This window comes from Sceloporus occidentalis, unplaced genomic scaffold (genome assembly GCF_023333645.1).
Source record: "Sceloporus occidentalis isolate IW3139 unplaced genomic scaffold, rSceOcc1.0.p SCAF_24, whole genome shotgun sequence".
NCBI lineage: Eukaryota > Metazoa > Chordata > Lepidosauria > Squamata > Phrynosomatidae > Sceloporus > Sceloporus occidentalis.
The window spans coordinates 11,513,348-11,539,792 of record NW_028317004.1 but is presented as its reverse complement, the minus strand read 5'-3'; the positions used below and the strand labels follow the sequence as shown (position 1 = coordinate 11,539,792).

Below are 26,445 nucleotides of genomic sequence, written 5' to 3'. Positions count from 1 at the left end.
CGGCTGGACGTATGCAAATTCTTAGTTTAGTTTTTGGTCCGATCGTTTTTGGCCAAAATTTTGTTTTAGGCTTTTTTTTTAGTTTGTACAAAATTCAGAAGACTTTTACCAGTGGAGACCAAATTTGTTGTCACTCACCCTCACTAACACTCTCCCACATTCTCATTCACTCTCTCTCACACACGGTCGATCGGGGGTTTCCCCAGTTTGGGAATATCAAACTCTTCGGACAGCTCCATAGGCATTGAATCAGCTTACATTATATGTGAAAAATAGAACTTTAAGGTCTAAGACAGGGGCGTCAAACATGCGGCCACCCTGTACAACATTACAGCCACCCTGTACCAGCATGTACTGGCTGACTTGGCATGATAGGAGTGTGATTGCTCACAGCAATCACAGTCCCATCATGCCTAGGTTCCAGCATTTACTGGTTGGATGTGTAAGTGCTGGAACCTAGGCATGATGGGACTGTGATTACTGTTGGCAATCACACTCCTATCATACCCAGGAAGCCAGTACATGCTGGTACAGGGTGGCTGTAAGTGATGTGCAGACCCCATACTGCTGGCACCATCAATACTCAAGGGGGCAGCTAGCTAGATTTCAGCATGTACTGGCTGACTTGGCATGATAGGAGTGTGATTGCTCACAGCAAGCACAGTCCCATCATGCCTAGGTACCAGCATTTACTGGTTGTCTAGGTATGATAGGAGTGTGATTGCTGTTAGCAATCACACTCCTATCATGCCAAGTCATATTGCTATTTTTTTTGTCCAATTGTGGTGTGTTACCTACTTTTATTAAAAATGTGAGTTTTTAGTATTACCGTATTTGCTCGATTATAAAACAAGGTTTTTTTCAGAGCAAATGCTCTGAAAAATACCCCTCGTCTTCTAATCGGGGTCAAATAGAGGTCTGATTATGAGACTAAGATCCAGATCCCCCGCACCGCTGCAGGGGACCTGGATCCTCCTGCCCCCCCCCACACACACACACTTACCGGCGCTTCCTGCTGTATTGCCGGGGCAGCGGGTTGACGTCTACGCGATCCGCGTAGACAACGTCCGCTGCAGCCGGAAGGAGGTGTGGCTAGCAGAGGGGGTTGTCTGCGTCCGTCGCGGATACCTTCCCCGACTGTCAGAGATCAGAGTTCCCCGCACCGGTGCGGGGAACTCTGATCTCTGACAGCCGGGGAAGATATGCGCGACGGATGCAGACAAATCCACGCTGCCAACTCCACCTCCTTCCGGCTGCAGCGGAAGGAGACGTCAACCCGCTGCCCCGGCAATACAGCAGGAAATTGGAAGCACCGGTAAGTGTGTGTGTGTGCGTGTTAAATGGGGGCATAGGGCATTTCTGGAATGCCTTATACCCCTATATGCCACTCTGGCACTTAGGGGGTTAAAAGGCATATTATGGGGCAGAGTGGCATATAGGGAGGTATAAGGCATTTCAGCAGGCAGAGGGGGCATTTAATAGAGCACTCTGCCTCCTGAAATGCCTTATACCTCCCTATATGCCACTCTGCCCCATAATATGCCTTTTAACCCCCTAAATGCCAGAGTGGCATATAGGGGTATAAGGCATTTCTGGAGGCAGAGTGCTCTATACAATGCCTTTTAACTCCCTTAATGCCACTCTGCCTCCTGGAATGCCTTTTACCTCCCTATATGCCACTCTGCCCCATAATATGCATTTTAACCCCCTAAATGCCAGAATGGGATATAGGAGTATAAGGCATTTCTGTAGGCAGAGTGGCACATAGGGGGTCAAAAGGCATACCATGGGGCACAGTGGCATAAAGAGGGTTAAAAGGCATATCATGGGCCACAGTGCCATATTGGTGTGGCAAGCCTGGGGGCAGATGTGCGTAACTGGGGGACAGGTATTTTTCTCAATCATAGCTTTTATTTAAAAAAAATAGTTTACATGAATTAACATTTACTGGTAAAACTTTTTTCCTTTAGGGTCGTCTTATATTCAGGCTTTTTCTTTTTTTCCAAAGTTAATATTCAGATTTTGGGGGGTCGTCTTCTATGACAGGCTTTTTAAAATTCGCCCCCTTATTTCTCACTTCCAAACTAAATTTGCTGCCGTTTATACCCCCAAGCGAGAAATTAGTATTGATGAGTCCCTAATGAAATTTAAAGGCCGGTTAGGGTTCAAGCAATACATTCCCTCTAAACGCTCCCGGTATGGGGTAAAATTTTATAAATTATGTGAGGGCAGTAGTGGCTACACATATTCCTTCCGGGTTTATGAGGGGAAAGATGCCAAGCTTGACCCACCAGGCTGCCCAGACCATCTGGGCATAAGTGAAAAAATTGTCTGGGACCTTGTTTGCCCCTTACTGAACAAAGGGTACCACTTGTACATGGACAACTATTATACAAGTGTCCCTTTGTTCAAGTTGTTGTTTTGTATGGACACCTTGGCCTGTGGCACAATAAGGCAGAGCAGAATAGGGGTCCCAAAACAGATTAGAGAAACCAAACTAAAATATGGGGCATCCTTAGCTTTACGCCAACAAGAACTTTTGGCTGTAAAATATAGGGACAAGAAGGATGTGTGCATGTTAACCACGATTCATGATGATGCCACTGTTCCTTTTCTTGTCCGGGGCAAAACTCAGTTCCAAAGAAAGCCTACCTGCATCAAGGCCTACAATAGGCATATGGGGGGAGTGGATTTGGCCGATCAATTATTGCAGCCATACCTCATAATGAGAAAAACCAATACGTGGTATAAAAAGGTAGCCATTTATATAATGCAGATTGCAACTCACAATGCATTCTTACTTTTTAAAAAAATACACCCTGCCAAAACAAACACATTTTTATCTTTTCAGTTTTTGTTACTCAAGGAAATCTTGGCTCCAGCAGAACAAGGCCCTTCAGCGTCTCTTGTAATTCAAGAAGAACATTTCCCCTTCAAATTCCCTCCTACCTCCAAAAAAACCAAAACACAAAAACGGTGCAGGGTGTGTTATGCCAAAGGGCACAGGAAGGACACAGTATTTTACTGTTCTGGTTGCCCTGATAAGCCCGGTCTGTGCATTGGCAACTGTTTTAAAGAATTTCATACAGTTGCCAGGTACAAAAAATAATTTTATTGTTTCTTAATCTTAATCTTTCTTACAGTTGCCAGTTACAAAAAATTATTTCATTTTTTCTTAATCTTAATCTACTGTTCTTAATCTACTGTTCATAAATATATACTATTTTGGGGTACTTTACAGTGGGGGGCTTCCAAAATGTCCCAAATGGGATATGGGCCCAGTAAACCAATTCCTGAAAACTTGCGCATGTTCCAGTTATGGCCTCATGGCTTCCTCAAAAAATGCATGAACCATGCATGTGAGGCCTTGTTGGAATCGGGGGATGTTGGTGAACAAAATGTGGTGTTTTCTTCCACTGTTGCACTTATGGTGTGCAAGAAATTCAGTGCAACATTGAAATGTATGCGTTAAAAACGCAATAAAATAATTTCCCTGTGAAGTTTGGCAGACATCAGTGAAGAAATGGCTAGCTGAAAACTGTCAAAACTGCCCTAGTTGAACACCTTGACTTGTCTACTGTTCATAAATATATACTTTTATGGGGTAATTTACAGTGGGGGGCTTCCAAAATGTCCCAAATGGGATATGGGCCCAGGAAACCAATTTCTGAAAATTCCAAATGTGAAAACGAAAATGCGCATGTTCCAGTTATGGCCTCATGGCTTCCTCAGCAAATGCATGAACCATGCATGTGAGGCCTTGTTGGAATCGGGGGATGTTGGTGAACAAAATGTGGTGTTTTCTTCCACTGTTGCACTTATGGTGTGCAAGAAATTCAGTGCAACATTGAAATGTATGCGTTAAAAACGCAATAAAATAATTTCCCTGTGAAGTTTGGCAGACATCAGTGAAGAAATGGCTAGCTGAAAACTGTCAAAACTGCCCTAGTTGAACACCTTGACTTGTCTACTGTTCATAAATATATACTTTTATGGGGTAATTTACAGTGGGGGGCTTCCAAAATGTCCCAAATGGGATATGGGCCCAGGAAACCAATTTCTGAAAATTCCAAATGTGAAAACGAAAATGCGCATGTTCCAGTTTTGCCCTCATAGCTTCCTCAAAAAATGCATGAACCATGCATGTGAGGCCTTGTTGGAACCGGGGGATGTTGGTGAACAAAATGTGGTGCTTTCTTCCACTGTTGCACATATGCTGTGCAAGAAATAAATTTTAACATTGAAATGTATGCGTTAAAAACGCAATAAAATAAATTTTCCGTGAACTTTGGCAGACATCAGTGAAGAAATGGCTAGCTGAAAACTGTCAAAACTACCCTAGTTGAACACCTTGACTTGTCTACTGTTCATAAATATATACTTTTAGGGGGTAATTTACAGTGGGGGGCTTCCAAAATGTCCCAAATGGGATATGGGCCCAGGAAACCAATTTCTGAAAATTCCAAATGTGAAAACGAAAATGCGCATGTTCTAGTTTTGCCCTCATAGCTTCCTCAAAAAATGCATGAACCATGCATGTGAGGCCTTGTTGGAACCGGGGGATGTTGGTGAACACAATTTGGTGTTTTTTTCTGCAGTTGCACATATTCTATACAAAATATAATATAAAATCTAAAGCAACATTGCAACATATGCAAAAAAAACAAAAAAATATAAAAATACCTCAAAATTTGGCAGCAATTGGCGATAAAATCCCTGTTTGAAAAGTGTCAAAATTACCCTAGTTGTACACCTTGACTTATCTACTGTTCATAAACATATCATTTTGGGGGGATAATCAGTATCTGTGACGACTATTGCAGTTATTAGACTACCATGCCAAATTTGGAAAAAATTACATTTCAAAAACGTGATGCATGCCTTGCAATATTTGCCCTATACTGGTCAAAATAGATAAAAATCCTGGCCATGTTGGGTGGTTTCCAAATCAGGACAAGTTAATGAATATATTTGGGATAATTTTTTCCCATTGGTTCAATGTGTGTACAATTTGTATGTATACAAATCTGTAAAAAAATTCGTTTTTTTCATTTTTTCCCCACTTTTTTTCAAATAAAACAATGTACTACCCAGCTTAATATGGTTTCAAATGAAAGCCCTACTTGTGCTGAAAAAAACAATATATGATTTGTGTGGGTGCACCAATTGATGAGAGAAATTACAGTTGAAGACAGACATGGCAAAAACACAAAAACGGCTCCGGTCCTTTAGCGACACCCTAGCTTAAAAATCCCGGTCCTGAAGGGGTTAAGGTCATGTATGGAGTGACCTGTTTGGGTGAAGTGGTGCCCAACTGGAGTGCAAAGGTTTTCTTCATCATGATGATTGATGGAGTATCTGTGCAGATTCATCCTTTTATTGAGTTGCTGGCAGGTTTCACCGATGTAACACCCTATAGTACATTTGGTGCATTGAATCATGTATACAACATTGTTGTATCATGTTGTATACATGATTCAATGCACCAAATGTACTATAGGGTGTTACATCGGTGAAACCTGCCAGCAACTCAATAAAAGGATGAATCTGCACAGATACTCCATCAATCATCATGATGAAGAAAACCTTTGCACTCCAGTTGGGCACCACTGTGTGATGCCATAATGTCCATATGGACCAAAATCTCTAAGAAATGTTTTCAGCACCTTGTCCAAACCGGTCCAACCCGGTACTAGCAAGGTGCCTAATAAAGTGGCCAATGAGTAATATTATATATATATATATAATTACAAATCTAATCTGGAATTTGTGTTTGTTGAATTTCTAGTGATTTTGTAAGTAAAAACTATAATAGGATAGTTACTTCCAGAAAATAAGGTTAGTATTAATCACCATCTATCACACATTAAGGGTAAAAAAAAAAAAAGCTAAATAAAAACCATGAACTGCAAAATGTAAAGATAACAGTTTATTGAGAAAATATGGCAAGAGTCTAAGGCACTTCAAACACTTAAAAACATACAACTCGAAAAGCGACAGATTATTATTATTATATAAATATGCATAGACGTCAACATCTGGTTAGGATTAAAGGCCAGGAACGTATACTGTAACTGGTGGCCAAAGCAACCTGGTTTTTTAAAAATACAGAGAACTACACAAATTTAAAAAATATAGGCATAGTACATGTACCTTCTTATCTTCCAGATTATAAAATATATGAAGGAAACACTGAATTACTTAACATTTGTAGATATTATACTCTTCAATAGTTATAGATAATACACCCAAATTCTTAAGATGCCGCTTATCTCTTAGTCCGTTCAGATCTACTGAGGCTCTTTTTTCACGTTACATCTAAAATAAATCAGTCGGCAAGCACAACTGCCAAACATATTTCTTTGAGGATGGAACAGCACCTAGTTGCCACCCAATACTTTTAAGCCAGCAACCTCCACCGAATTCTGTAGTCCAATGGCAGTTGAAGGACACACTTCTGGATACTAGACCATCTTAGAGGGGTAAGAGGAAGAACAGAAGTGATACTGACACAAACAGTGAACCTTTAGCTTGGCCAATGCAGCAGGCACTATGGCACATATCTCCGCTTACAAACACACTCAGCTTTAAGTCATGTTTGATAAAAAGTCTTGGGAGGCTTGTGTCCATAAGAAAGCTTGTCCATCATACGGCCCAGATGAAGAAGCACAGTTGAGACGATATAGCTTAGTTCCAGTTTGAGAAGTTTTTTTTTTTTTTTTTTTTTCAATATACATATATGTATTTATATATTGCTTTAACCTGCTGGTGCATTCAAGCACAAGATATGTACATTCAGTATCTGTCGCCAAAAATAACAGTTAGCAGCAGCTGGTTGGTAGCAAAAAAATTCAATAAATACATTTTCTTTCACGTCTCTTCAGTATCAATTATCATATGGGCTCCTCTGTGTTGGACTGGGTGGAAGCTTCCTGCTCAATCGGGGTGTACCCTGCAAAAACAAAAAAATAGAGATCTATAAATATACATGTCACATAAATTAAACAGATATAGTGGCCTGTTATGGTGAACAAAGTACAGTGATTGATCATTTAGTGAAACAACCTACAAAAAACAACTTGCTGGGGACACACATGTTAATTATGATAAATAGCTACCCAATGCGTAACTCTACAGTTGGTAAACTACATCTCCTATGACCCTCAATCTGCATTTGACAGGACATGGAGATATCAGAATTGCAGAAAACCGATTGTCTTCTTATGTTGCAGCAGAAGGGAATTGAAAATGATGTACATGTCTACATCCTTGTATTGTTCCCCTCTGCCTAGCGTCTACTTCTCTAGAATAAACACCCGAGTGCAAAAATTCTCACCCGTTATTTATTGATTTATATAGCACAGTAATACTCTGCAGAGCTGTAAAGAAATAAAGCTACCGGTAAAAAAACAAATCCATAAAAATTCTGCAGGCGTGTCCAATGTTCTGAGTGTTAGATATGATGATGCGCATCATGAGTTGGGTACACCTGAAGAAAAGACACCAAAGTATGCTTCTAGCTTCAGGTGATAAAAATGACCATATTTAGAAAAAAAATGTTTTATATAGCACCATCAAATTCCGTAGCACTGTACAATGGGTAGACAGGACATTAAACGTAGTATATAACATAACACAGGGCTTGACAAATTTGTTGTAAATCTAGGCGCCAGCTAAAAAAGTTAGGAGCCAGGAATTTTTTTTACACTAATTGTTGGTTAGGAGTGATCGGATCATCAGCCCACTTACTAAACTCACAGCATTTGACCTGGAAGCACCCTGGACTTTTAGGTCAGTGCTGTTTTTTTTATTTATTATATATATATATATATATATATATATATATATATATATATTTATTTATTTATTTTTACGCTTTCAATGCTGATGTTCCATTGGAGCACAGCATTGACTGATATTTAGTCCCCACAAGCTTGTGGGGACAAATGTTAACCCCTGCAATGCCACAAATGTGTTAGACAATTGTGGAATTGAAGGGGTTAACGCTGCACTGTCGCTCTCATGGAGCGATCAGGCAGCAGGGGGGTGTTGGGGCTGGTCTCCACACTCATGTGGAGACCAAAGAACCTTCTCCCCTGTCCCTGAAGCTGCCTCTGGCAGCTGGAACGCGATTGCTGGTCTATAGACCAGCCATTGCAGGGGGGAGTCTCTGATGACTGCTGTAGGCTTCCATGCCTACAGGAGTCAAAGGGCTTGTGGGGGCTCGTTTTTGCTGTTGCTGGTCTGCCTGGCAGACCACCAGCAGCAGAGCCCCTTACAAATCGGGAATTAACCCCTAAATGCCGCGATCGCGGCATTGAAGGGGTTAACGCTGCCCTGTCGCTCTCATGGAGCGATCAGGCAGCAGGGGGATGTTGTGTCAGGTCCCCACACTTGTGTGAGGACCCAATCAACACTGTACCCCCTTTCCTGAAGCTGCCTGTGACTGCTGAAAACGCTATTGCAGGTTTTCCTGCAATCGCGGTTTCAGCCTACAGGATCACTCCGTGGGAGTGATCTCAGGCTCGGGGGCGGGCTCTGAGTGGCTGTGCTGTCTGCCCAGACTCCTGGGCAGACAGCAGCAGCAGCGCCCCCCCCCGTGGTGACGCGGGGGCATTTTTTTTGGATGTAAGAGGCTGACAAACTCCTAGGCGCCAGGACAAAATTCTGAGTCGCCATGGCGACCTGGCGCCTGGGATTTGTCGAGCCCTGACATAACAATTTGACTGAAATGGGCGAGGAGGGCCAGCTCAATTTGCACACAGTAAAATTAATTGGAATCCCTGTAAAAAGTATCACAGCCGGATGTTCCCTATTAAGTAACTCTTAATACCATACTTACTGGTGACTGGGCTTTGGAGAAATTGACATGTGCATAGAGCAAAACAGCAATATCTTTATGACCTGCATCCAGGGCAATGGACAAGGCTGAACTGCCATCCTAAAAAGCAGAAAACATACACAGTGATGTTAGAGAAGCAGGACCAGGAAATGTTAAACCTTTTTCTTTATTGGTCTACATCAGGAATAGTCAGCCAAAGGCTAAAGCAGGGGCTAAATTTCAATGAGAGCTGGAGATCTGCATGTCGGGCACCCTAATATATACTGCTTGCTACTCTGGTGTGCAGTTTTTTTTTGTTTTTTTTTAAACTATGTGTCCTACACATTTCTCACACATTTCTTTTCATTGGGGAGTACCGTTTACAGCAGTGGTATTTTGGCAAACACTTTATTAAGTAACTTGAGAAATCCTTTCTGCCTTCTTTGGACCATATAGGCTGCATCCAGGTATAGCAATACCATGGTACAGTCTTATATGACTGCACTTATTGTATATCCCCTTTATTATACTGTAAAGATGTAAAATGTACACACACATAACATACTCTTCCAGTACTGATTTCATGGTATTTTTATTTTCTGCACAGTATATGTCTTACAACTCACATTGTCCTCCAAGGCTGCATTGCAGCCAGGTTGAGCCAGTAGCAGTTTGACTATCTCCACGTGCCCATGTTCACTCGCACACATTAAAGCTGTGGAGCCTTCATCATCCTGTATATTAACATCTGCTCCACATACCAGGAGAGCTTTCACCATATCTATCCGTCCGTGGCTTACAGCAAGCATCAGAGCCGTTTGGCCTGCCTGGAAACAGAAAACCCAAGAACTAATGTGAAATATGGCTCTACTATGCTTTATGCTGCTAGGACACTCAAAGTCTTCTTGGTGAATGCGTGTGTGGACAACCATGACAATATAGCTAATAAGGGATATGAGGATAACATGATCATCATATGATATTTCAGGAGAGAACATACAAGGTTATTCTGCATCACTTTAGCAATAGTTTTCTCTTTCTTTATTCCATTAAAGATCTTACTGTGACCAATTCATTCTGCACAACAGCCTTTATATAATGTGTAATCCAAGAATCCTTCCACAGAGGTTCAAAGCAAATAGAAGGAAAATCATGTCTTTGAAGCAGGCGAACTTTGTGTGAACCTCAGCGCCTTTCCGCAATATCTATGGTTAATACTTTACAGGGGAAACCTATGCTAACCAAATGTTATTTTATTTACTTTTAACTACTGGCCATTTATCTTAATGTCAACACCAAACGGATCCTGTGTACTTTCAAGAAGTCTGAGTTAACAAACATCTTGTTGTATTACTATTAACATAGCTCATGGCCACTAACCTAACTTTTATTCTTTATGGGATCTACAGAGGATTGAGTGTATAGGTTGGTGGTTGTATAGGGGTGGAAAGGTTGATCAATTTGACGGAATGGGTGGTTTTAGAATACTCTATACTGGAATTACAGCTGCAGCACATTAAATATCACAAACACCACATTTCTTTAATGTTCAAAAATATCACATTAAGACACCTACTGTCTTGGGTGTGTATCTTTTAATCTTGCACATAGCTTCAGTTCCCTGGTATTAACTCATGGGTGTAATTGCCACCGTATCGCAAGGTGGAGCGGAGACATGCTCTATTTGTAATCACTGCATGCATTGAATATTCATTTTAACCCCTTAAGGACCGGGCTCATTTTTCGTTTTGTACCCTGTGGGACCGAGGCTGTTTTGACACTTTTGTGGTGCTTGTGTTCAGCTGTAATTTTCTCCTCACCCATTTAGTGTACCCACATAAGTTATATATTGTTTTTTTCAGGACAAGATGGGCTTTCAGATACCATTATTTTGATCGTATCATCTTATTTACTATAAAAAAAATAATAAAAACATGGTGAAAAATTGAAAAAAAAAAACACATTTTATGACTTTTATTTGAAAAATCTTTTACTCACCTAAAAAAGCAAGTAAAAAAACTAGCTAAATAGATTCTACTACTTGTCCTGAGTTTAGAAATACCCAATGTTTTTATGTTTTTTTGCTGTTTTTTGTAAGTTATAGGGCAATAAGTACAAGCAGCGTTTTATGATTTCCAAATCTTTTTTAACAAATCTGGTCAGTCTGCCTCCATCTCCTCTTTGGAACATCTTTGAAGCCGGTTAACTCAATTTAACCCATTCAAACCATATATTTTTGAAAACTAGACACCCCAGGGTATTCCAAATGCTGTTATTTTAACCCTTTCCATGCACCAATTATACAACTACACTTTGTCAAACTTTGTAATAGTAATTTTTTTTATTTTTTTTCCCACACAAATTGTACTTTAGTTATAGATATACAGGTCCTGGTATATGTCACTGTCAAACAACACCCCAATATGTGTTCAGCAACATCTCCTGAGTACAGCGATACCCCACATGCATGGGTTTGTCAGATTGTTTGGCTGGTAAAAGGCTACTTTTGGGGCATGCGTAATTCAGGTGGTCATTTGGTCATTGTGCCTCCCTCTCCTCTTTGGAATATCTTTGAAGCCGGTTAACTCAATTTAACCCATTCAAACCATATATTTTTGAAAACTAGACACCCCAGGGTATTCCAAATGCTGTTATTTTAACCCTTTCCATGCACCAATTATACAACTACACTTTGTCAAAGTTTGTAATAGTAATTTTTTTTATTTTTTTTTCAAACAAATTGTATTTTAGTTATAGATATACAGGTCCTGGTATATGCCACTGTCAAACAACACCCCAATGTGTGTTCAGGAACATCTCCTGAGTGCAGTGATACCCGACATGCATGGGTTTGTCGGGTTGTTTCAGATTTAAAATGCCACATTTGGGAAGTGCGCTTTTTTTCTCCATTTTGGTCAGTCTGTACCTATGCCCTATCTTTGAGCTAGGCCACTCCAATTTACCCCATCAGCCATTTTTTTTATATATTAGACACCCCTTGGGTATTTGAAGTGCTTTTATTTTAACTCTTTGTTGAGATTTTTGAGAAATTTTAGCACTTGCTCAAAATAATAAACTTTATTTTTTAATTTAATTTTATTTTTTTTAATACTTTTTTTATATTTTTTTTTTACACATTTTGCTGGTACTGGATGGTTCATCTAGTGACATCACTGCATAATTATTTTTAAATGTTAGCACATTTTTTTTAAATTTTTTTTTCCATTTTTTATTTATTTTTTTTGAATATTTTACTAATCACATAGTGATTAGAAAGCTGGGCTCCATTGACTTGCATGGTTGAATGCAGTACCTGTATTCAACCAGCAAGTGGAGCCAGTTCTCTAGAGGGTCTGGAGACCCTCTAGCGAACTTTTTCGTCTTTATTGTTTTATTTCCCGGGCCGCCGCCATCTTGCTTGATGGCGAAGATCACCGGCAGCGGCGGCTGTGACCGCTCTCCGGAGCGGTCACAGCCCACCCAGAGGTAAGTGTTTGGTGTCGCTGGATGCCTCCTGATCGAGGCATTCCAGCGACACCATTTAAGTTTAGGAGGCGATCGTTGATCGCCTCCTAAACGCTTTTAAAACGGGCGTCCGCCGCCATACAATGTATGGCGGCTGTTGACGCCCCGGGGAGGGGCCAGACATGGCCCCTGATGCCGATCTCGGCCTTGCTGAATGCCTCGACATCGAGGCATTGCAGCAAGGCCGTTTAAGCGAAGAAGGTGATCCTTGATCACTTTCTAAGCTTATTTAATTTTTTGACGGTTCAGGACCGTCAAAGGTCATTTAGTGACCTTCTTGTTATGACGGTCCTGAACCGGCAAAGGTCGCGAAGGGGTTAAAGTAGTATTTACCTCCTAACCGTGTCCAGACACCTTATTGTAAACCAATATACTAATTAAATATTTTACACACAGAATTGTGGTGTACTGCAGGGCTTGACAAATTTGTTGTGAATCTAGGCGCCAGCTAAAAAAGTTAGGAGCCAGGATTTTTTTTAAAACTAACAGTTGGTTAGGAGTGATCTGATCATCATCAGCCCACTTACTAAACTCACAGCATTTGACCTGGAGGCACCCTGGACTTTCAGGTCAGTGCTGGTTTTTTTATTTTTATTTTTTGTAATTATTATTATAATTTTTTTTAAATTCTTTAACGCTTTCAATGCTGATGTTCCATTGGAGCACAGCATTGACTGATATTTAGTCCCCACAAGCTTGTGGGGACAAATGTTAACCCCTGCAATGCCACGAATGTGTTATACACAATTGTGGAATTGAAGGGGTTAACGCTGCACTGTCGCTCTCATGGAGCGATCAGGCAGCAGGGGGGTTTTGGGGCTGGTTTTTCATGAAAACAGCCAAGTGACGCCAAACTATTGATGTATACATATATTCTTTTTCCCCCGACTTTCAGTTGAAACTGACAAGAACTGGATAAGTAACTGGCAATATCCACATCATGGAACAGCCAATAAGATAGAACTGTGGATCTGGCACCAATAACTGAAAAACGACACTTCAAAGCCCCATTTATAATGTTTTTGAGTACGCAACCGTTAAATATTACATAATATTACATTTTATTCTGTGAATTATACAAGAATACATTATTCCGAAACCTAAAGCGGCGTGGAGGCTGAAGTACAGACCTGACTAGCTTTGGCATTTACATCTCCGGAACCGAACAGCTCTTCCACTACCCTCATGTCCTTGGCTGCTTCCACGGCAGCTAGGGCAGCGAGCATGATGGGGGTGTACCCAGCCTTGTTCTGGTGGTTAACATTGCACGCATCTGCAAAGAAATAAGTAGAGGGTGACACTAATTCATTAAAGAGAACAAACTAAAAGGCAGCAATTGTTCATATACACTAAATCTTGATTGTCAAGACCATCATCTGCCATATATATGATCTCACAGTCCCTCTGTTGCTCCAGTCAGCCATTACATTGTTACTTGCTTCAGGATAACAAAAGACATTTCAGCCTTTGTTAGGCACATGTACATAGTACGCAATTAAGTTTCAACTAAGATTCTATGCTTGGTCTACAGCCAAAAGAACACTATAGCCAGCCACTAATTACTAAACCCATGCCCATGAATTCATAAATTGTACAGCACCATGGTAGGTAATGAATACCAAGAATAAGTAACGTTTATTTATTTATAAGTAAAATAAATACATTCCTATCAATAAAATGAGTTAAGTAAAAGTGTCTTGTTTATACCGCTTAGATCACATAACTTCAAATTCTTTAGCTTTGCATAAAACAGACAGTGTAAAAAAGCTATGTAGGTCCTGGGCTACCATTATCAAGGGGTTCCTGTGCATGCCTTTGTCTATGTGCGTCCACCCCCCCCCCCCGGACAATTCCAGTAGCCATCCTTGCAAACATTTTTTTATACATTTTAAGTCTCCCACTTACACAGATGACTTTCTTCAATTAAACAGCGTGTTATTTGGGAAATCAAGCATTTCACCCCAACCGTAACCTTTGTTTGCATGCACGACTCCACTTTATGGTGTGTTTGGTGTCCTCTTAATCGAGAGAGCATCTTACCTGCATCCAGCAGTAGCTTCACGATGTCAAAGTTAGAGTGAGACACGCTATAATGAAGGGCAGTGTTTCCGTTGCCATCGGCCATATTGATGATGTAACTCAGGGCAGCAGGGGAAAGCTCTGCAAATGCAGTGATGTAATCTTCAACCATTGATGGTAAGGCCGACTTCTGACTCGACACGCGGAACCACTCGTTTTGTATGGTATTCAAACACAGTCTCTGCCAACATACATCTTACATGTTACAGGCGGTAAACTACTAGGCAGAAACTGAAGATGATGCTAAACATATACTTAAATAGGGCTGCAACAACTAATCGATAAAATCGATAATCGATAATGAAAATCGTTGCCAACGAATTTCATTATCGATTAGTTGAATCGATTTTTATCGATTATAAAATGAGGGTTTTTTCAGAGCAAACGCTCTGAAAAATACCCCTCATTATATAAACCGTTTCAGTGACTCACAGCAGCAGCTCCTACTTACCAGCCCCTCCCTGTAATCACTGTGACAACTGGCCCCGCCCCCTTCCTTCTCCCAGAAGGCCAGAACCACATGGCTGTGACAATCATCTAACTGTAAGTATAAAATTAATATTTGGGCTGCTGAAAGTTAGGGGAGGTGGGGTTTAATTTAGGGGAAGTTATGGTTAATGGGGTGTTTAGGGGAAGTTATGGTTAATGGGGTGTTTAGGGGAAGTTATGGTTAATGGGGTGTTTAGGGGCAGCTATGGTTAATGGGGTGTTTAGGGTTAATTTAGGGGCAGCTATGGTTAATGGGGTGTTTAGGGTTAATTTAATGAGGACTGAGGGTTAATTTAATAAAGTTAACTTAAGGCGCAGTTAGAGGTAAAGGGGGGCAGAATAAGGGGAATCTAAATCCTGGGGGCAGTGAAGATTAACCCAGTACTTATTTATAAAAGTATGGTGTCAGTGTGATGCGAACAGGTCTGTGACTCTGAGGGGACTATGAGATATCTGGGGGTATAAGGCATATCTGGGGAGGATGGAGTGACATATCTGGGGGTATAAGGCATATACGATATATAAGGCATATGTGGGGAGGGCAGCGTGGCATGTCTGGGGAGGATGGAGTGGTGTATCAGGGGGTATAAGGCGTATCAGGCACAGTGGCATATGTGGGAGGCAGCGTGGAGTGGAATATGTGGGAGGCAGCGTGGAGTGGAATATGTGGGAGGCAGCGTGGAGTGGCATATGTGGGAGGCAGCGTGGAGTGGAATATGTGGGAGGCAGCGTGGAGTGGAATATGTGGGAGGCAGCGTGGAGTGGAATATGTGGGAGGCAGCGTGGAGTGGAATATGTGGGAGGCAGCGTGGAGTGGAATATGTGGGAGGCAGCGTGGAGTGGCATATGTGGGAGGCAGCGTGGAGTGGCATGTCTGGGAGGCAGCGTGGCAAGCCTGGGCTCAAATGTGCATAAATTGGGGGGGCTGGTTGGGAAATAAAGACAAGAAATGCATTTTATCAGGTTTTTTTTTATTCTGCGTTTGTATTTAACATCATTTGTTTATTAAATTATTTTAAATAAATGAAAAATGTACATTCATTTTTTTATCCGATTAATCGATAAAATAATCGGCCAACTAATCGATTATGAAAATAATCGTTAGTTGCAGCCCTATACTTAAATATGCATGTTTAGTGAAAAAAAAAAAAAACAAAAAAAAGACCCAAATCTTTCTGCCCAGAAACCAAAATTTAAAGTACTGTATATAGTGTAAGGGGCAAATTTGGGGAAAGTGGAGTATTATTGCATTCAGGGTTGTTTTTGTGCCCCATTTTTTATGTTTTAGTCCTAATAAATAGTGTTACACATATACATATGGTTTCAAACTAAAGAAGAAAAAAATTATATTGTTTGTGTAAGTACGCTAATCTCAATAAAGGGGAGTCGTGGTTGAATTTTCTCTTGTAACCAGCGTGTTGGGTTGAGGCAGTTGAAGATGACCTTTTTCCCCAAGTTGACCATGCCGACAATTGCAGTGTGATCTGGGCTGAGGTCTGCACTATACAAATACTTTGTTTTCAACAATGCTTTTCATGTCATTCCAAAATCAGCTCAGTTTAGACTAAAATAAAACAATTGTAGGGAACTCACCACATCCTTGTTTGCCAACGCCTTTGGGTCATCCACAGCATCCTTTAAGATATTGCATGCTGACAGCATCTTTTCACTTAACTCATATCTAAGTGTTATTTAACAAAGAATCAGTCATTCATAATTTATTGTGGAGAACCCCCAGGGCCAGAGCATGAGGTTGTTCATTAGTGATACCCTTAGAAGTATGGGGATGTACATCTTTTTTGCAAAAACACTTCCATTTTTCCATATTTGACTCATTCGATTGACTGTTTCACAGTCTTACAGCTATGAAAACAAACCTGTATTAACAATGTATCACCCAAATGATAAAATCACTTTTCTAGGTACTGATTCACCAAAAGATCAACTAAACACATTTTTTATATTTTGATAAGATTTAGGGTGGGCTGTCTGATAGGCCAACAATCATTTTTCTAGTAGGTTATACAGAAAAATGAACAAAAGATTTATCTGAAGCTGACCAAGCAGTTTTATTTTGCCGGACTTCATAAGGGAAGACTAAGAATAAGTAAGAATGATGGATAATTTAAAATACACCATACCATGACAAATGTTGTCAGCATGGATTATTTATTCTTCATTTTAAAACATGATTAGTAGATCAGAAAAACATGCCAACTCCCACCACACTCCAGAAATAATATGGTACAAAGACACACCTTTCTCTAATTTCAACCTTCTCAGGCTCTTTCTCCTCAAAATTCTTATCATTCTTCTCTTTGTTGCTTGGAGAACCCACAACTCCTTTACGTCCACTTGCCACACCATAGTAGATCTCCTGAGACTCCTCATTGAAGATTTCTTCTTCATCATCTGACTCTGTAGAAGAGCTTTCTTCTGAACTTGACTCATCACTTGATGTAGTTTCATACCTACAATATAAGACGTAAAAAATCTGAATCACATGACACTAAACACTTAGTAGTATCTAAGACTCACAAACAATGTTCCATCTAATTTTTCCAGAAAATTTACCTTGTGAAAAAAGTTTCACAGAGCCAAAATATTGTGCGCACAATATCCGCGCCGCATAAAGTTTAAAAAAAATTATATTTTTTTATTTTTTTGGGAAAAACATGCGCACAATTTTTGGACATGTGCGCTCTCTAAAAAAGCTATGTGCGCGCGCACAAGCGCACAGCTTGGAGGGAACACTGCTCACAAAGTATTAGTTTGCCAGTTTGTTGCTATAGGGTAGACACTACATAGACATCCTCTAATTCTTTGAAGACAAGGTTGGAACTTTTCACTAGTCCACTCACTAGAAGAAAAGAAAATCCAACTATAAAACACACAGCAATCAGGCGTAACTAGCATGAATACTTAAAGAAACGGGCCTGGCTCGAACTATTCTAGATAAGAGGTTCCCAACACTGACACAAAAAAATCATTCATGGGAACTTTGCACAGTGTCACTCTGCCTGGAGGAAAAAGAAACGGACCAGGAGAGCCAGGAAAGCAAGGCTTCACCCGAAGGCTCTGGACCAAACCCAGAAGACTTCCAGGTATGTCTATAACAAGCTGGATCTTATCTCATGGTCACACACGATACAGTGGTTCTAATGCATGTGTAGCAGTCGAAGATTTTTGTGAAAGTGCCAACCAATACTGCTAGAGAACGTATGCCGACATGCACATTGATTTTCCAGTTCCCGACCCCTTTCCTATTTTAATGCATTTGATGGATTTTGCAATTATGCAGTAGTACCGATTATGATTGAGAATCACATAAAGTTTGAAAACCCCACTTACCCGCCATTTATACCAACAAACTGAAGATTTTTCTTAGTGTTGGAAGTTTCATTTCTTTCATCCTTTCTTTTCATGATAGACTTTAGCTTATTCTGGCTGCTAGTGTTTTCTGGGGAGAAAAGGGGAATTAATACAATGAAAAAATTTTTTTTTCAAAGAAATACAATAGAAAATGTGTACATTTGCAACATTGAAAATGTATTACCAAGGGTATCAGATAACGTGTTTCCTTTCGTTAATCTTGAGGCAGTCACGGGGCCAGCTGTTAGAGCCATTGACGGCTTGTCTGTACCTTGTGCCATACTTAGCATGATGTCAGATTTTATGTCATCAACTGTTCGAGAGAAAGAAGTTGTGTATTCATTCACAAACTGAGTTTGGGATGTGCAATCCAAATTTGCTCCTGGAAGAATAAGGGGCATTATTATTACCGTATTTGCTCGATTATAAGACTAGGTTTTTTCAGAGCAAATGCTCTGAAAAATACCGCTCGTCTTATAATCGGGTCGTCTTATAGGACCTGGATCCTCCTGTCTCCCCAAAACACACCCCGCCCCACTTACTGGTGCTTCCGAGTCCCCGGTGTGCAGCCGGGGCAGTGTGTAGATGTCTACGCGATTCGCGCACACAACTTATGCTGCAGCCGGAAGGAGGTGCGGTTAGCAGCGGGGGTTGTCTGCGTCCCCGCTGCTAACCACACCTCCTTCCGGCTGCAGCGTAAGTTGTGTACGCGAATCGCGTAGACATCTATACACTGCCCCGGCTGCATGACAGGGGAGTCAGAAGCACCGGTAAGTTGGGGGGGGGGCAGGGGAGTGTTAAATGGGGGGCATAAGGCATTTCTGGAGGCAAAGTGTTCTATGAAATGCCACTCTGCCTCCAGAAATGCCTTAAACCTCCCTATATGCCCCTCTGCCTCCTGAAATGCCTTGAACCTCCCTATATGCCACTCTGCCCCATAATATGCCTTTTAACCCCCTTAATGCCAGAGTGGCATATAGGGGTATAAGGCATTTCTGGAGGCAGAGTGGCACATAGAGGGTCAAAAGGCATATCATGGGGCACAGTGGCATATAGGGTTAAAAGGCATATCATGGGGCACAGTGGCATATAGGGGGTATAAGGCATTTCTGGGGCAGATGTGCATAACCGGAGGGGCAGGTTGGAAAATAGAAGGAAATAAAACCAAAATATTTTTCTCAATCATAGCTTTTATTAAAAAAAATAGTTTACATGAATTAACATTTACTGGTATAAAATTCCTATAGGGTCGTCTTATATTAAGGCTTTTTCTTTTTTTCCTATATTAATATTCAGATTTGGGGGGTCGTCTTATAATCGAGCAAATGCAGTATTTAGAAATTCACCAATCATTCAGCAATGCTTGGCAGCCAGAAAATATCACACATAATTAAGAACACGCTTAAAATGTACAATTAGACTTACAATAAGAGCTTAGAGTAATTCAGGACAAAACCAAAAGAAAGTAAGCTTAAATCAAGAATGAAAATGAAATGGCAATGGAGATCATTAAGACCTTAATGCTCCTCAGCAGCGGTAAAAGGAAATACTTTGAAGAAGTTCAATGTTAAAGTCCAAGATGATGGTGATCCAACCACAGACATCATAATTTTATTATTTTCTCTTCCAACAGAGAGAGGAAATGAAAGAGCAGTGACCCGAGGGTGTTGGTGTTTGCCAAAAGCAGGATTGTAAAACGTTGCTGTAAATTTCTGATAAAACGGATATTGGTTATAAAGGCAGGAAATTTGTTGGGAGGGTTCAGTGACACCCGGGCAGTACACGCTGCTGCAGAGTGCCACTTAACATCAAATGAGTAACTGTCAGCCGCGTAGGCCGAGGGTGTGAGCGGCACGAAAAAAAAAGGAAAATCAGATTTTCCTTCTATTTCCCATAGTACCAGGCTGACACGCAAAACTATTATACTGTTTGTTTGTGTAAGGGAGAACTCTTTATACCTCATCCGATCAGTTGTTAACATGTTATGCACACATGTTAAACAGATTAACTTGCCGGGACGCCTGCAACTCTAGATGAATGTAGTTCCACAGGAAAAAGACCAAAACCTACAGATGAGTGAATGGCATTTAAGCTGAATACACGGACACCTTAGATGACCAAACAAATAATATTTAATTGAACAGAATCCCATCTAGTGTGAAACATTTAAAGAGACAGTTGTGCTCACTTCTATAGATTAGAAGCCAACTGTGATGGCAGCCTTGTCTCTGTGTAACCACAGTTGAATTTGCACATGTTCACACATCCACAAAGTGCCTTTTCTCCATTGAACCTAGGAGATCTGTAGACAGCGTCTCACTAAAGGTCGAGTTCCCAGTAGAGTTGCGGTCCAGCTCCTTGACTTTACTTACATTATGAATAGCCAGCCTCTGTACCCCTGTGAGCTCCTGCTGCAGAAAGCTTGCCCAGCCTTGTATAATGTATAGTTAAGTCAGTAAGAGTTTGTCACCAATTGAATTTTTTTTAGGGCCACCTCAGCTCTTCTCATTGGAGAAACCTACCAGTGTTGGCCCCTCATAATTAATAGTGAGGTGTGCTCAAACCACAACCCTCCCGCAAACTTTCCCTTTACGGAATAGATCAGGACACTGTAGTCAGTAAATGATCTCATAAAGAAGTACTTATCTTAAAAACACCAAGATAGTGTACTCATACCAGCCTACAAAAGTGTTCCCAGAGCCTGGAGAAGATGTGAGGACAGAGTCGGGGCCTGTTGGACACAAAGTACCCTTTACTGGCTATTTGTTTGTTTTGAGGGTGGCTTGGAGCTTTTGTTTTCATCATTAGAAACATTCTCTACCCCCCTCTGGTCAAGGGCTTAATTTGGAGCTTGTTTGGTACACCAACAAGGTTCAATTCTTATCCTCTGATGGAAATGGGATGAGGTAATGACTGGTACCATTCCAAACAACGAATGCATTTTTTCAGGGTCACAGAAAAAATCCGCAGGCCTGTCAAATCTCATCAATCGACACACAACAGAAATATAAAAATATTTCAACTTGTTTAACCAAACTGTAGTCGCAATTTCAGAGAAATAATTCTTAAGCGTTAAGCGGTCTCCCCGTGCAAACAAAAACATTGGGGCTATATAAAACGATTCAAAAACATAATTTCTCCTTAATTTATCAATGAAAAAATAGTTTTCCATAGAGAAACGGTTTGTTATGGCAATGCATTAAAATGCAAGAGATAAATGAATGACTGAATAAAAATTGCACATTTTTTAAAACCAAAATGAATGCTTATACAATTGCCTCCATGAAAAGCATGCATACAAGTGAAACAATACCAGGGTAAGTGCGATCATGGGAGGTTGCCTGCTTTTATATATGTTCTTGTTTATATTGTATATGTTTATTGTATATGGCTTTAGAAAACACCTTCCAAGGCTCTGGGGCATTGAGGTAAGAGTTACTTTGCTTGGCAAATACTGCCTCTGAGGCAACGCAAATTAACGCTTTCACTGCCATACACCACTGCAAGCGAAGCTTCGGCATTCAGAAAAACTGCTCTTTAGTCCCTGGCTGTTGTCGGGTTTCCCTCTGTTAGCCAACTGCAGGGGGGGGGGGGGGATAGCCGCTATGGTCCAAATCAAGGGGACTCAAAGCATCTACGTAGCAGGACATGCTAGACAGGAACACACCTTTACTAGGCACATCTAGGTCTTACACACACACACACACACACACACACACAACCCCCCCCCCAGAAAAATAGGGAGATGATTAAATAAAGGATGACTATTTCAATTAGGTCGCAGGTTGACCAATAAAACACAAGGACTTGCAAAAACAACGAATAAGATTATGGCACAACCTTGGTGGGGGGGGGCGGTGACCAGTAGGAGAAGCGTTCACGTTCACCATGTCATGGTCAGATCCGAGGGCAAGCTCTGATCTCCCTATATAGTTCATTGAATAGTTCAGCGCATGATCACCCAGCAAGGAGAGCCGTCACCTTAGGCCTAGTCAACATAGGCCAGTCTGCACTAATGTATATGAAGCATCTACATAGCATAGCACAGATCCTTCCAAGAGAGGTAGTCAAACATGAAGAGGCCTTAAAAAAAACTAAAAGCAGTGTGAAAGGCATAACTAGTTTCTTTATTATTTACCAATTTAATAAGCACTTTGTCTAGATTAGTATTAGTTCCCAAAAATTCCACCCTTAACTTCCTTCCCTTAACACCACACCTGATTCTCCGCGCCAGATCCACACGTTTCTACACTCTCCCAAACCAGAGATCTCACACCGAAGTCCCCGTCAGTATGACACGGCAACAGTACCAGGCACACAAAAATTTGGGGGGTTTGAAAAATCTCTACTTCTAGAGGGAGGGATAACACCACAACTGGCTTAAGATGTCTTGAAACGTGCGACATAATAAATCTTTTTCTCAAGTTATGGGCTTGAGTGACAATACAAAGAGCTGCCATTAATAGCACAAGCTCCTCCGTCAGAGGCTGTCTGTACTAAGCTTTACTTCCCATGTGGCTTGTATATATACGGCTCTGATCTGTGTGCATGACTCACCTGAACCATTAGGGCTTAACGTTTAAACCAGCTTTGCTGTCAAAAATATCTGAAAGCATTGTTTCTGGGTATGATCAAAGGGTTAAACCACCAGCCAGCTAGAACCTTGTCACTTAGAATGGTTAAAAGGAGTTCAAACAAGAAGCGCTGGGTGCAAACAGGATGTTCTGTGTAACAGTGAAACTTCCATCCCACAAAACAATGCATGCTTAACGAAGGGGCTTTCATCACTTGCCCTGGTGATCAAGCTCTCCACAGCTCATATCATTGGAAATCTACCTCCTATGTTATTATTTATCGATTTATATTGTGTCATCATATTTTGCAGAGCAGTACAATGGGTAAACAAAAGTAATTGTAAATCACAAGATTTTGGCTAACAGAAAAAAAAAAAAAAGGTAAAGAGGGTCCTGCTAAACACAAGCTTGGAGACTAGATGATGTTAGATGAAAGCCGCTAAAGTTGAACTGTTTCGGCATCGGATGTAGTGTTAGGTTGAGAAAACTACATACTTTTACTCTGAAAACGTTTTATGTTATGTTTAATTTGAACATGCAATGAAAATAACCCATAACTTTGGCAGGACCTGATTCATTAAAGATCACAGTGGAGCATCCCAAAAAGCACCAACTACATAGTAACATGTCATGTCATGTGTAATAGTTAGCTAACGATCGGTTTACAATACCATAATAACCATAGGAGGTAAAGCCTGTATTTAACCCTTTGGTATTTTAGTAATGAGTTAAGTAACGTCTACTGAACGATAACATGACTATTCTAAAGTAGTTATGTTTCTCTGTAAAGAGAGTTTAAAGTTGGCCCCAGCAGTAGAATATGAAGCATACAAAGATGTGAATTAATAACAAAGTGCACTATAACTGTCAACATCAGGCCCACGTGGAGACATGTATTAGAAGACAGAAGCCAAAGGTGAAAAGGGTTGTAAGTTATAGTAATGAACAGACATCAGTATTTAACATAGCATGCCAATATATTGCTGCACAAGCCAAAGCATCTTACCAGGAATAGAATCCAGTTCCATAGAACTCCTCTTGATATCAGAGCTCCGCAGTTCTTCGCTGCTACCATACTTCATTACAGAGTTAAGAGAAGTCAGTGTGCTGATAAGTTGAGAGTTGAGAGAGCCAATCTGTGAATAAGGTTCTCCAAAGGTCTCTGCCAGTTCACTGTAATTCTCAGCAAGAAGCATCTGTTGCTCCTGTAACAGCTTCTGTACACGTTCAATATAATGGTCTAAAGCAGCAGGAGACTCTGATTTGGGCTCCGTGGACTGTATTGAAGTAGTGGCTTGTTGCTGCTCTAAGGGATCTTCTCCAACAGCTATGCTCCTTGTGTCAGACTGGAGGGTAACAGATTCACTGGGACCGACCGCTATGCTTCGCAACTTCACGCCGATCAGAAAACTATCTGCAATGTTTATCTGACCTACTCCAAAATCTTTGGTCTTGGGTACAGAAGGTGTATTTTCAAAGTTTGAATCTGAGGTACAAATGCCAATGGAACGTGTTTTTGGTAAAGCATTAATGTCCTTCACTTTCCCATCACCTATAGCAACCGATCGCATCTCCACAGCTTCCGTGTTTGTTTGCTTGCTATACATACTCATGGCAGTGTTGGTGCTTGTATCTACAAGCCGTGGCACTTCAGTGTTGGTGGACTGGCTTGCCAACTCCATTTCAGTGTTGGTTTGCTGGGTAGCTGTCCAAGGGGACACTGTAACAGCAGAATCCACTTTGTTCACAAACTCTGTATTCACCCCACGTGACAACAGTTCTATCAAAGGCTTAATACTAACATCTACAGAACAATCACCACAGCCTACGGATCTCACCTCTTTGATTTCCAGGTTTTTCTTCTTCAGGTCCAAGTGGTTTAATCTCTCCTCTATGATAAGCCCAGTTTCATAGAATTCCTTGTCCACACCAACACTTTTGTCACATAACTCGAGGTCCCTCCCAGTGCCAACATCACATGTGTTTACAGTCTCTTTTACAATCCAGTGATTCATTGGTAAGTTGGAGCCTACAGCCACATGCTGAAGGGTAGGTCTGCATGACACACCAATGCTACTTGTCTGAAGACAGCTACCCACGCAAGTATCTACTACATCTATATAATTTCCAGTGCTTTGGTCTCTAAGTTCTACGATAGCTTCCACAGACCTGTTGAATGTTGAGGGCTGGACCATAACTGCTTTGTCTGCTTTTTTCCTTGAACCTGCTGCTTGTATCTCAAGCTTTAATTTGGTCATCTCCATGGCATAAGTCGCTTCTTTTAAGTCTGTTTCTAGACGATAGATTTTATCTTTAAGTGCTTCGATTGTTTGCTGCTGAAGCTCGATTTCTTTTTCAGCCTCTGTAGTCACCCCAAGAAGCTCCTCAGTCACCAAAACCCCAATATTTTTCAAAACAATGTCAGTCCCTACACAGGCATCATTGTTTGATTTCACTGGCATGTGATGCATAACTGTATCATTCAGGTTTTCATCTGTACCAACAGCCACTGACTTGCAACATTTTTCTTTTGTTTTGTTTTTTTGGACCTGGGTTGGCTCACAGCAAGTCTCAAAATTACCGTCTTGTATTTTCTTTTCCAAAGCCTGCATTTCAGCAGTCAGTTGTCTAAACTCTTTAAGAGTATGAGAATTCTGCTCTGGTGTCTCCATTTCTTCATCAGAGTCTATATGCAACTCCACTCTGGATTTGACATGGGAGCGTGGTTCAAACCCAGCAGCATTGCCTGCGCTGTATGATCGTTTGCGGAACCCTGTTGTGTCATTTTGATGGCTTACATTTTTGCTTTTTATGTCAGATATCAGTTGTCTTTTCTCTTCCTGTAATACAGAAATCTTTACCTGAAGTATGGGAATAGTTTTGACCTGTTCTTCAAGTTCTTTTAGACGTTTAAGTGCAACTGCCATCTGCTCTCTGATGTGATGGAGATGCATGGGACTGACATTGGTTACAGGGGTAGTTACTCCCGAACTTAAAGGGCTGTGACGGATTGAGCTTCCTAAAGATGAAGCAAAAAAGGCAGCATTTTCCCCATTGGCCTGGTAACCATTCTGCAGCTGCTGCGCAGCATTCCCTGTGGACCCAGTAAAAGATGACAGGGAACCAGTAGATCCCATACCACTAAAACTAGCCAACCTTGGCCTTCGCACATCATTGAAGGATGAAGCAACTTGCATGATCACTTTTTCTTGTTCCAGTCTCCTTCGAGTTTCCATTAGTGTTTTTGTAACATGAAAGTTGTGTTTGGGAAGTTGGGGAGAAGACGGTGGTAAAAGATTATTCTCTGGGATAGATAGGAAACTCGGAGAAGCTTCTTGGGAGTTGGACCGTTTTCCAGAGTTTGAAGTTGTGAGTCTCCTGGCTATTAAGGCAGGGGACTGTTTATTTTCATCACTGTTGGAGGATGAAAGAGAATCTGTTGAGGGCCATCCACATTCCTGTTTGGAAGGATTGCTGCCTCCTGAAAACTGAGGGATCAACTTGCGTTTCTTCACAATTGTCACTTTCTTGATGGTGTTTCCCTTTTGTATGTCCTCCACATATTTAAGAAAGTCCAGATCTAGT

The 26,445-nt window shown here is 41.0% G+C and overlaps 1 protein-coding gene across 1 annotated transcript; it reads right to left on the bottom strand.

The window, feature by feature from the left end:
• Positions 1-6,886: 6,886 nt before the first annotated feature.
• On the bottom strand, positions 6,887-26,111 carry LOC149300627 (KN motif and ankyrin repeat domain-containing protein 1-like). Its single transcript, XM_089485119.1, has 10 exons — positions 23,867-26,111; positions 18,471-18,668; positions 18,266-18,374; positions 17,173-17,385; positions 16,508-16,595; positions 14,387-14,606; positions 13,477-13,619; positions 9,448-9,648; positions 8,843-8,941; positions 6,887-6,952 (listed from the first exon to the last, which is right to left on the bottom strand). Exons 1-10 carry the CDS (start codon positions 26,094-26,096, stop codon positions 6,887-6,889), a joined length of 3,567 nt encoding a protein of 1,188 aa, XP_089341245.1. The 5' UTR covers positions 26,097-26,111.
• Positions 26,112-26,445: the final 334 nt, after the last annotated feature.

Bases quoted from the DNA above. Each gene is read 5' to 3' on its own strand.
- LOC149300627 (XM_089485119.1), bottom strand. From the start codon at position 26,096: ATGGAAACTCGAAGGAGACTGGAACAAGAAAAAGTGATCATGCAAGTT. The intron at 9,649-13,476 runs GTCTGTACTTCA...TTCTGTTTCCAG, and splicing joins TAAATGCCAAAGCTAGTCAG to GCAGGCCAAACGGCTCTGAT. The intron at 8,942-9,447 runs GTGAGTTGTAAG...TCTGCTTTTTAG, and splicing joins ATGCAGCCTTGGAGGACAAT to GATGGCAGTTCAGCCTTGTC.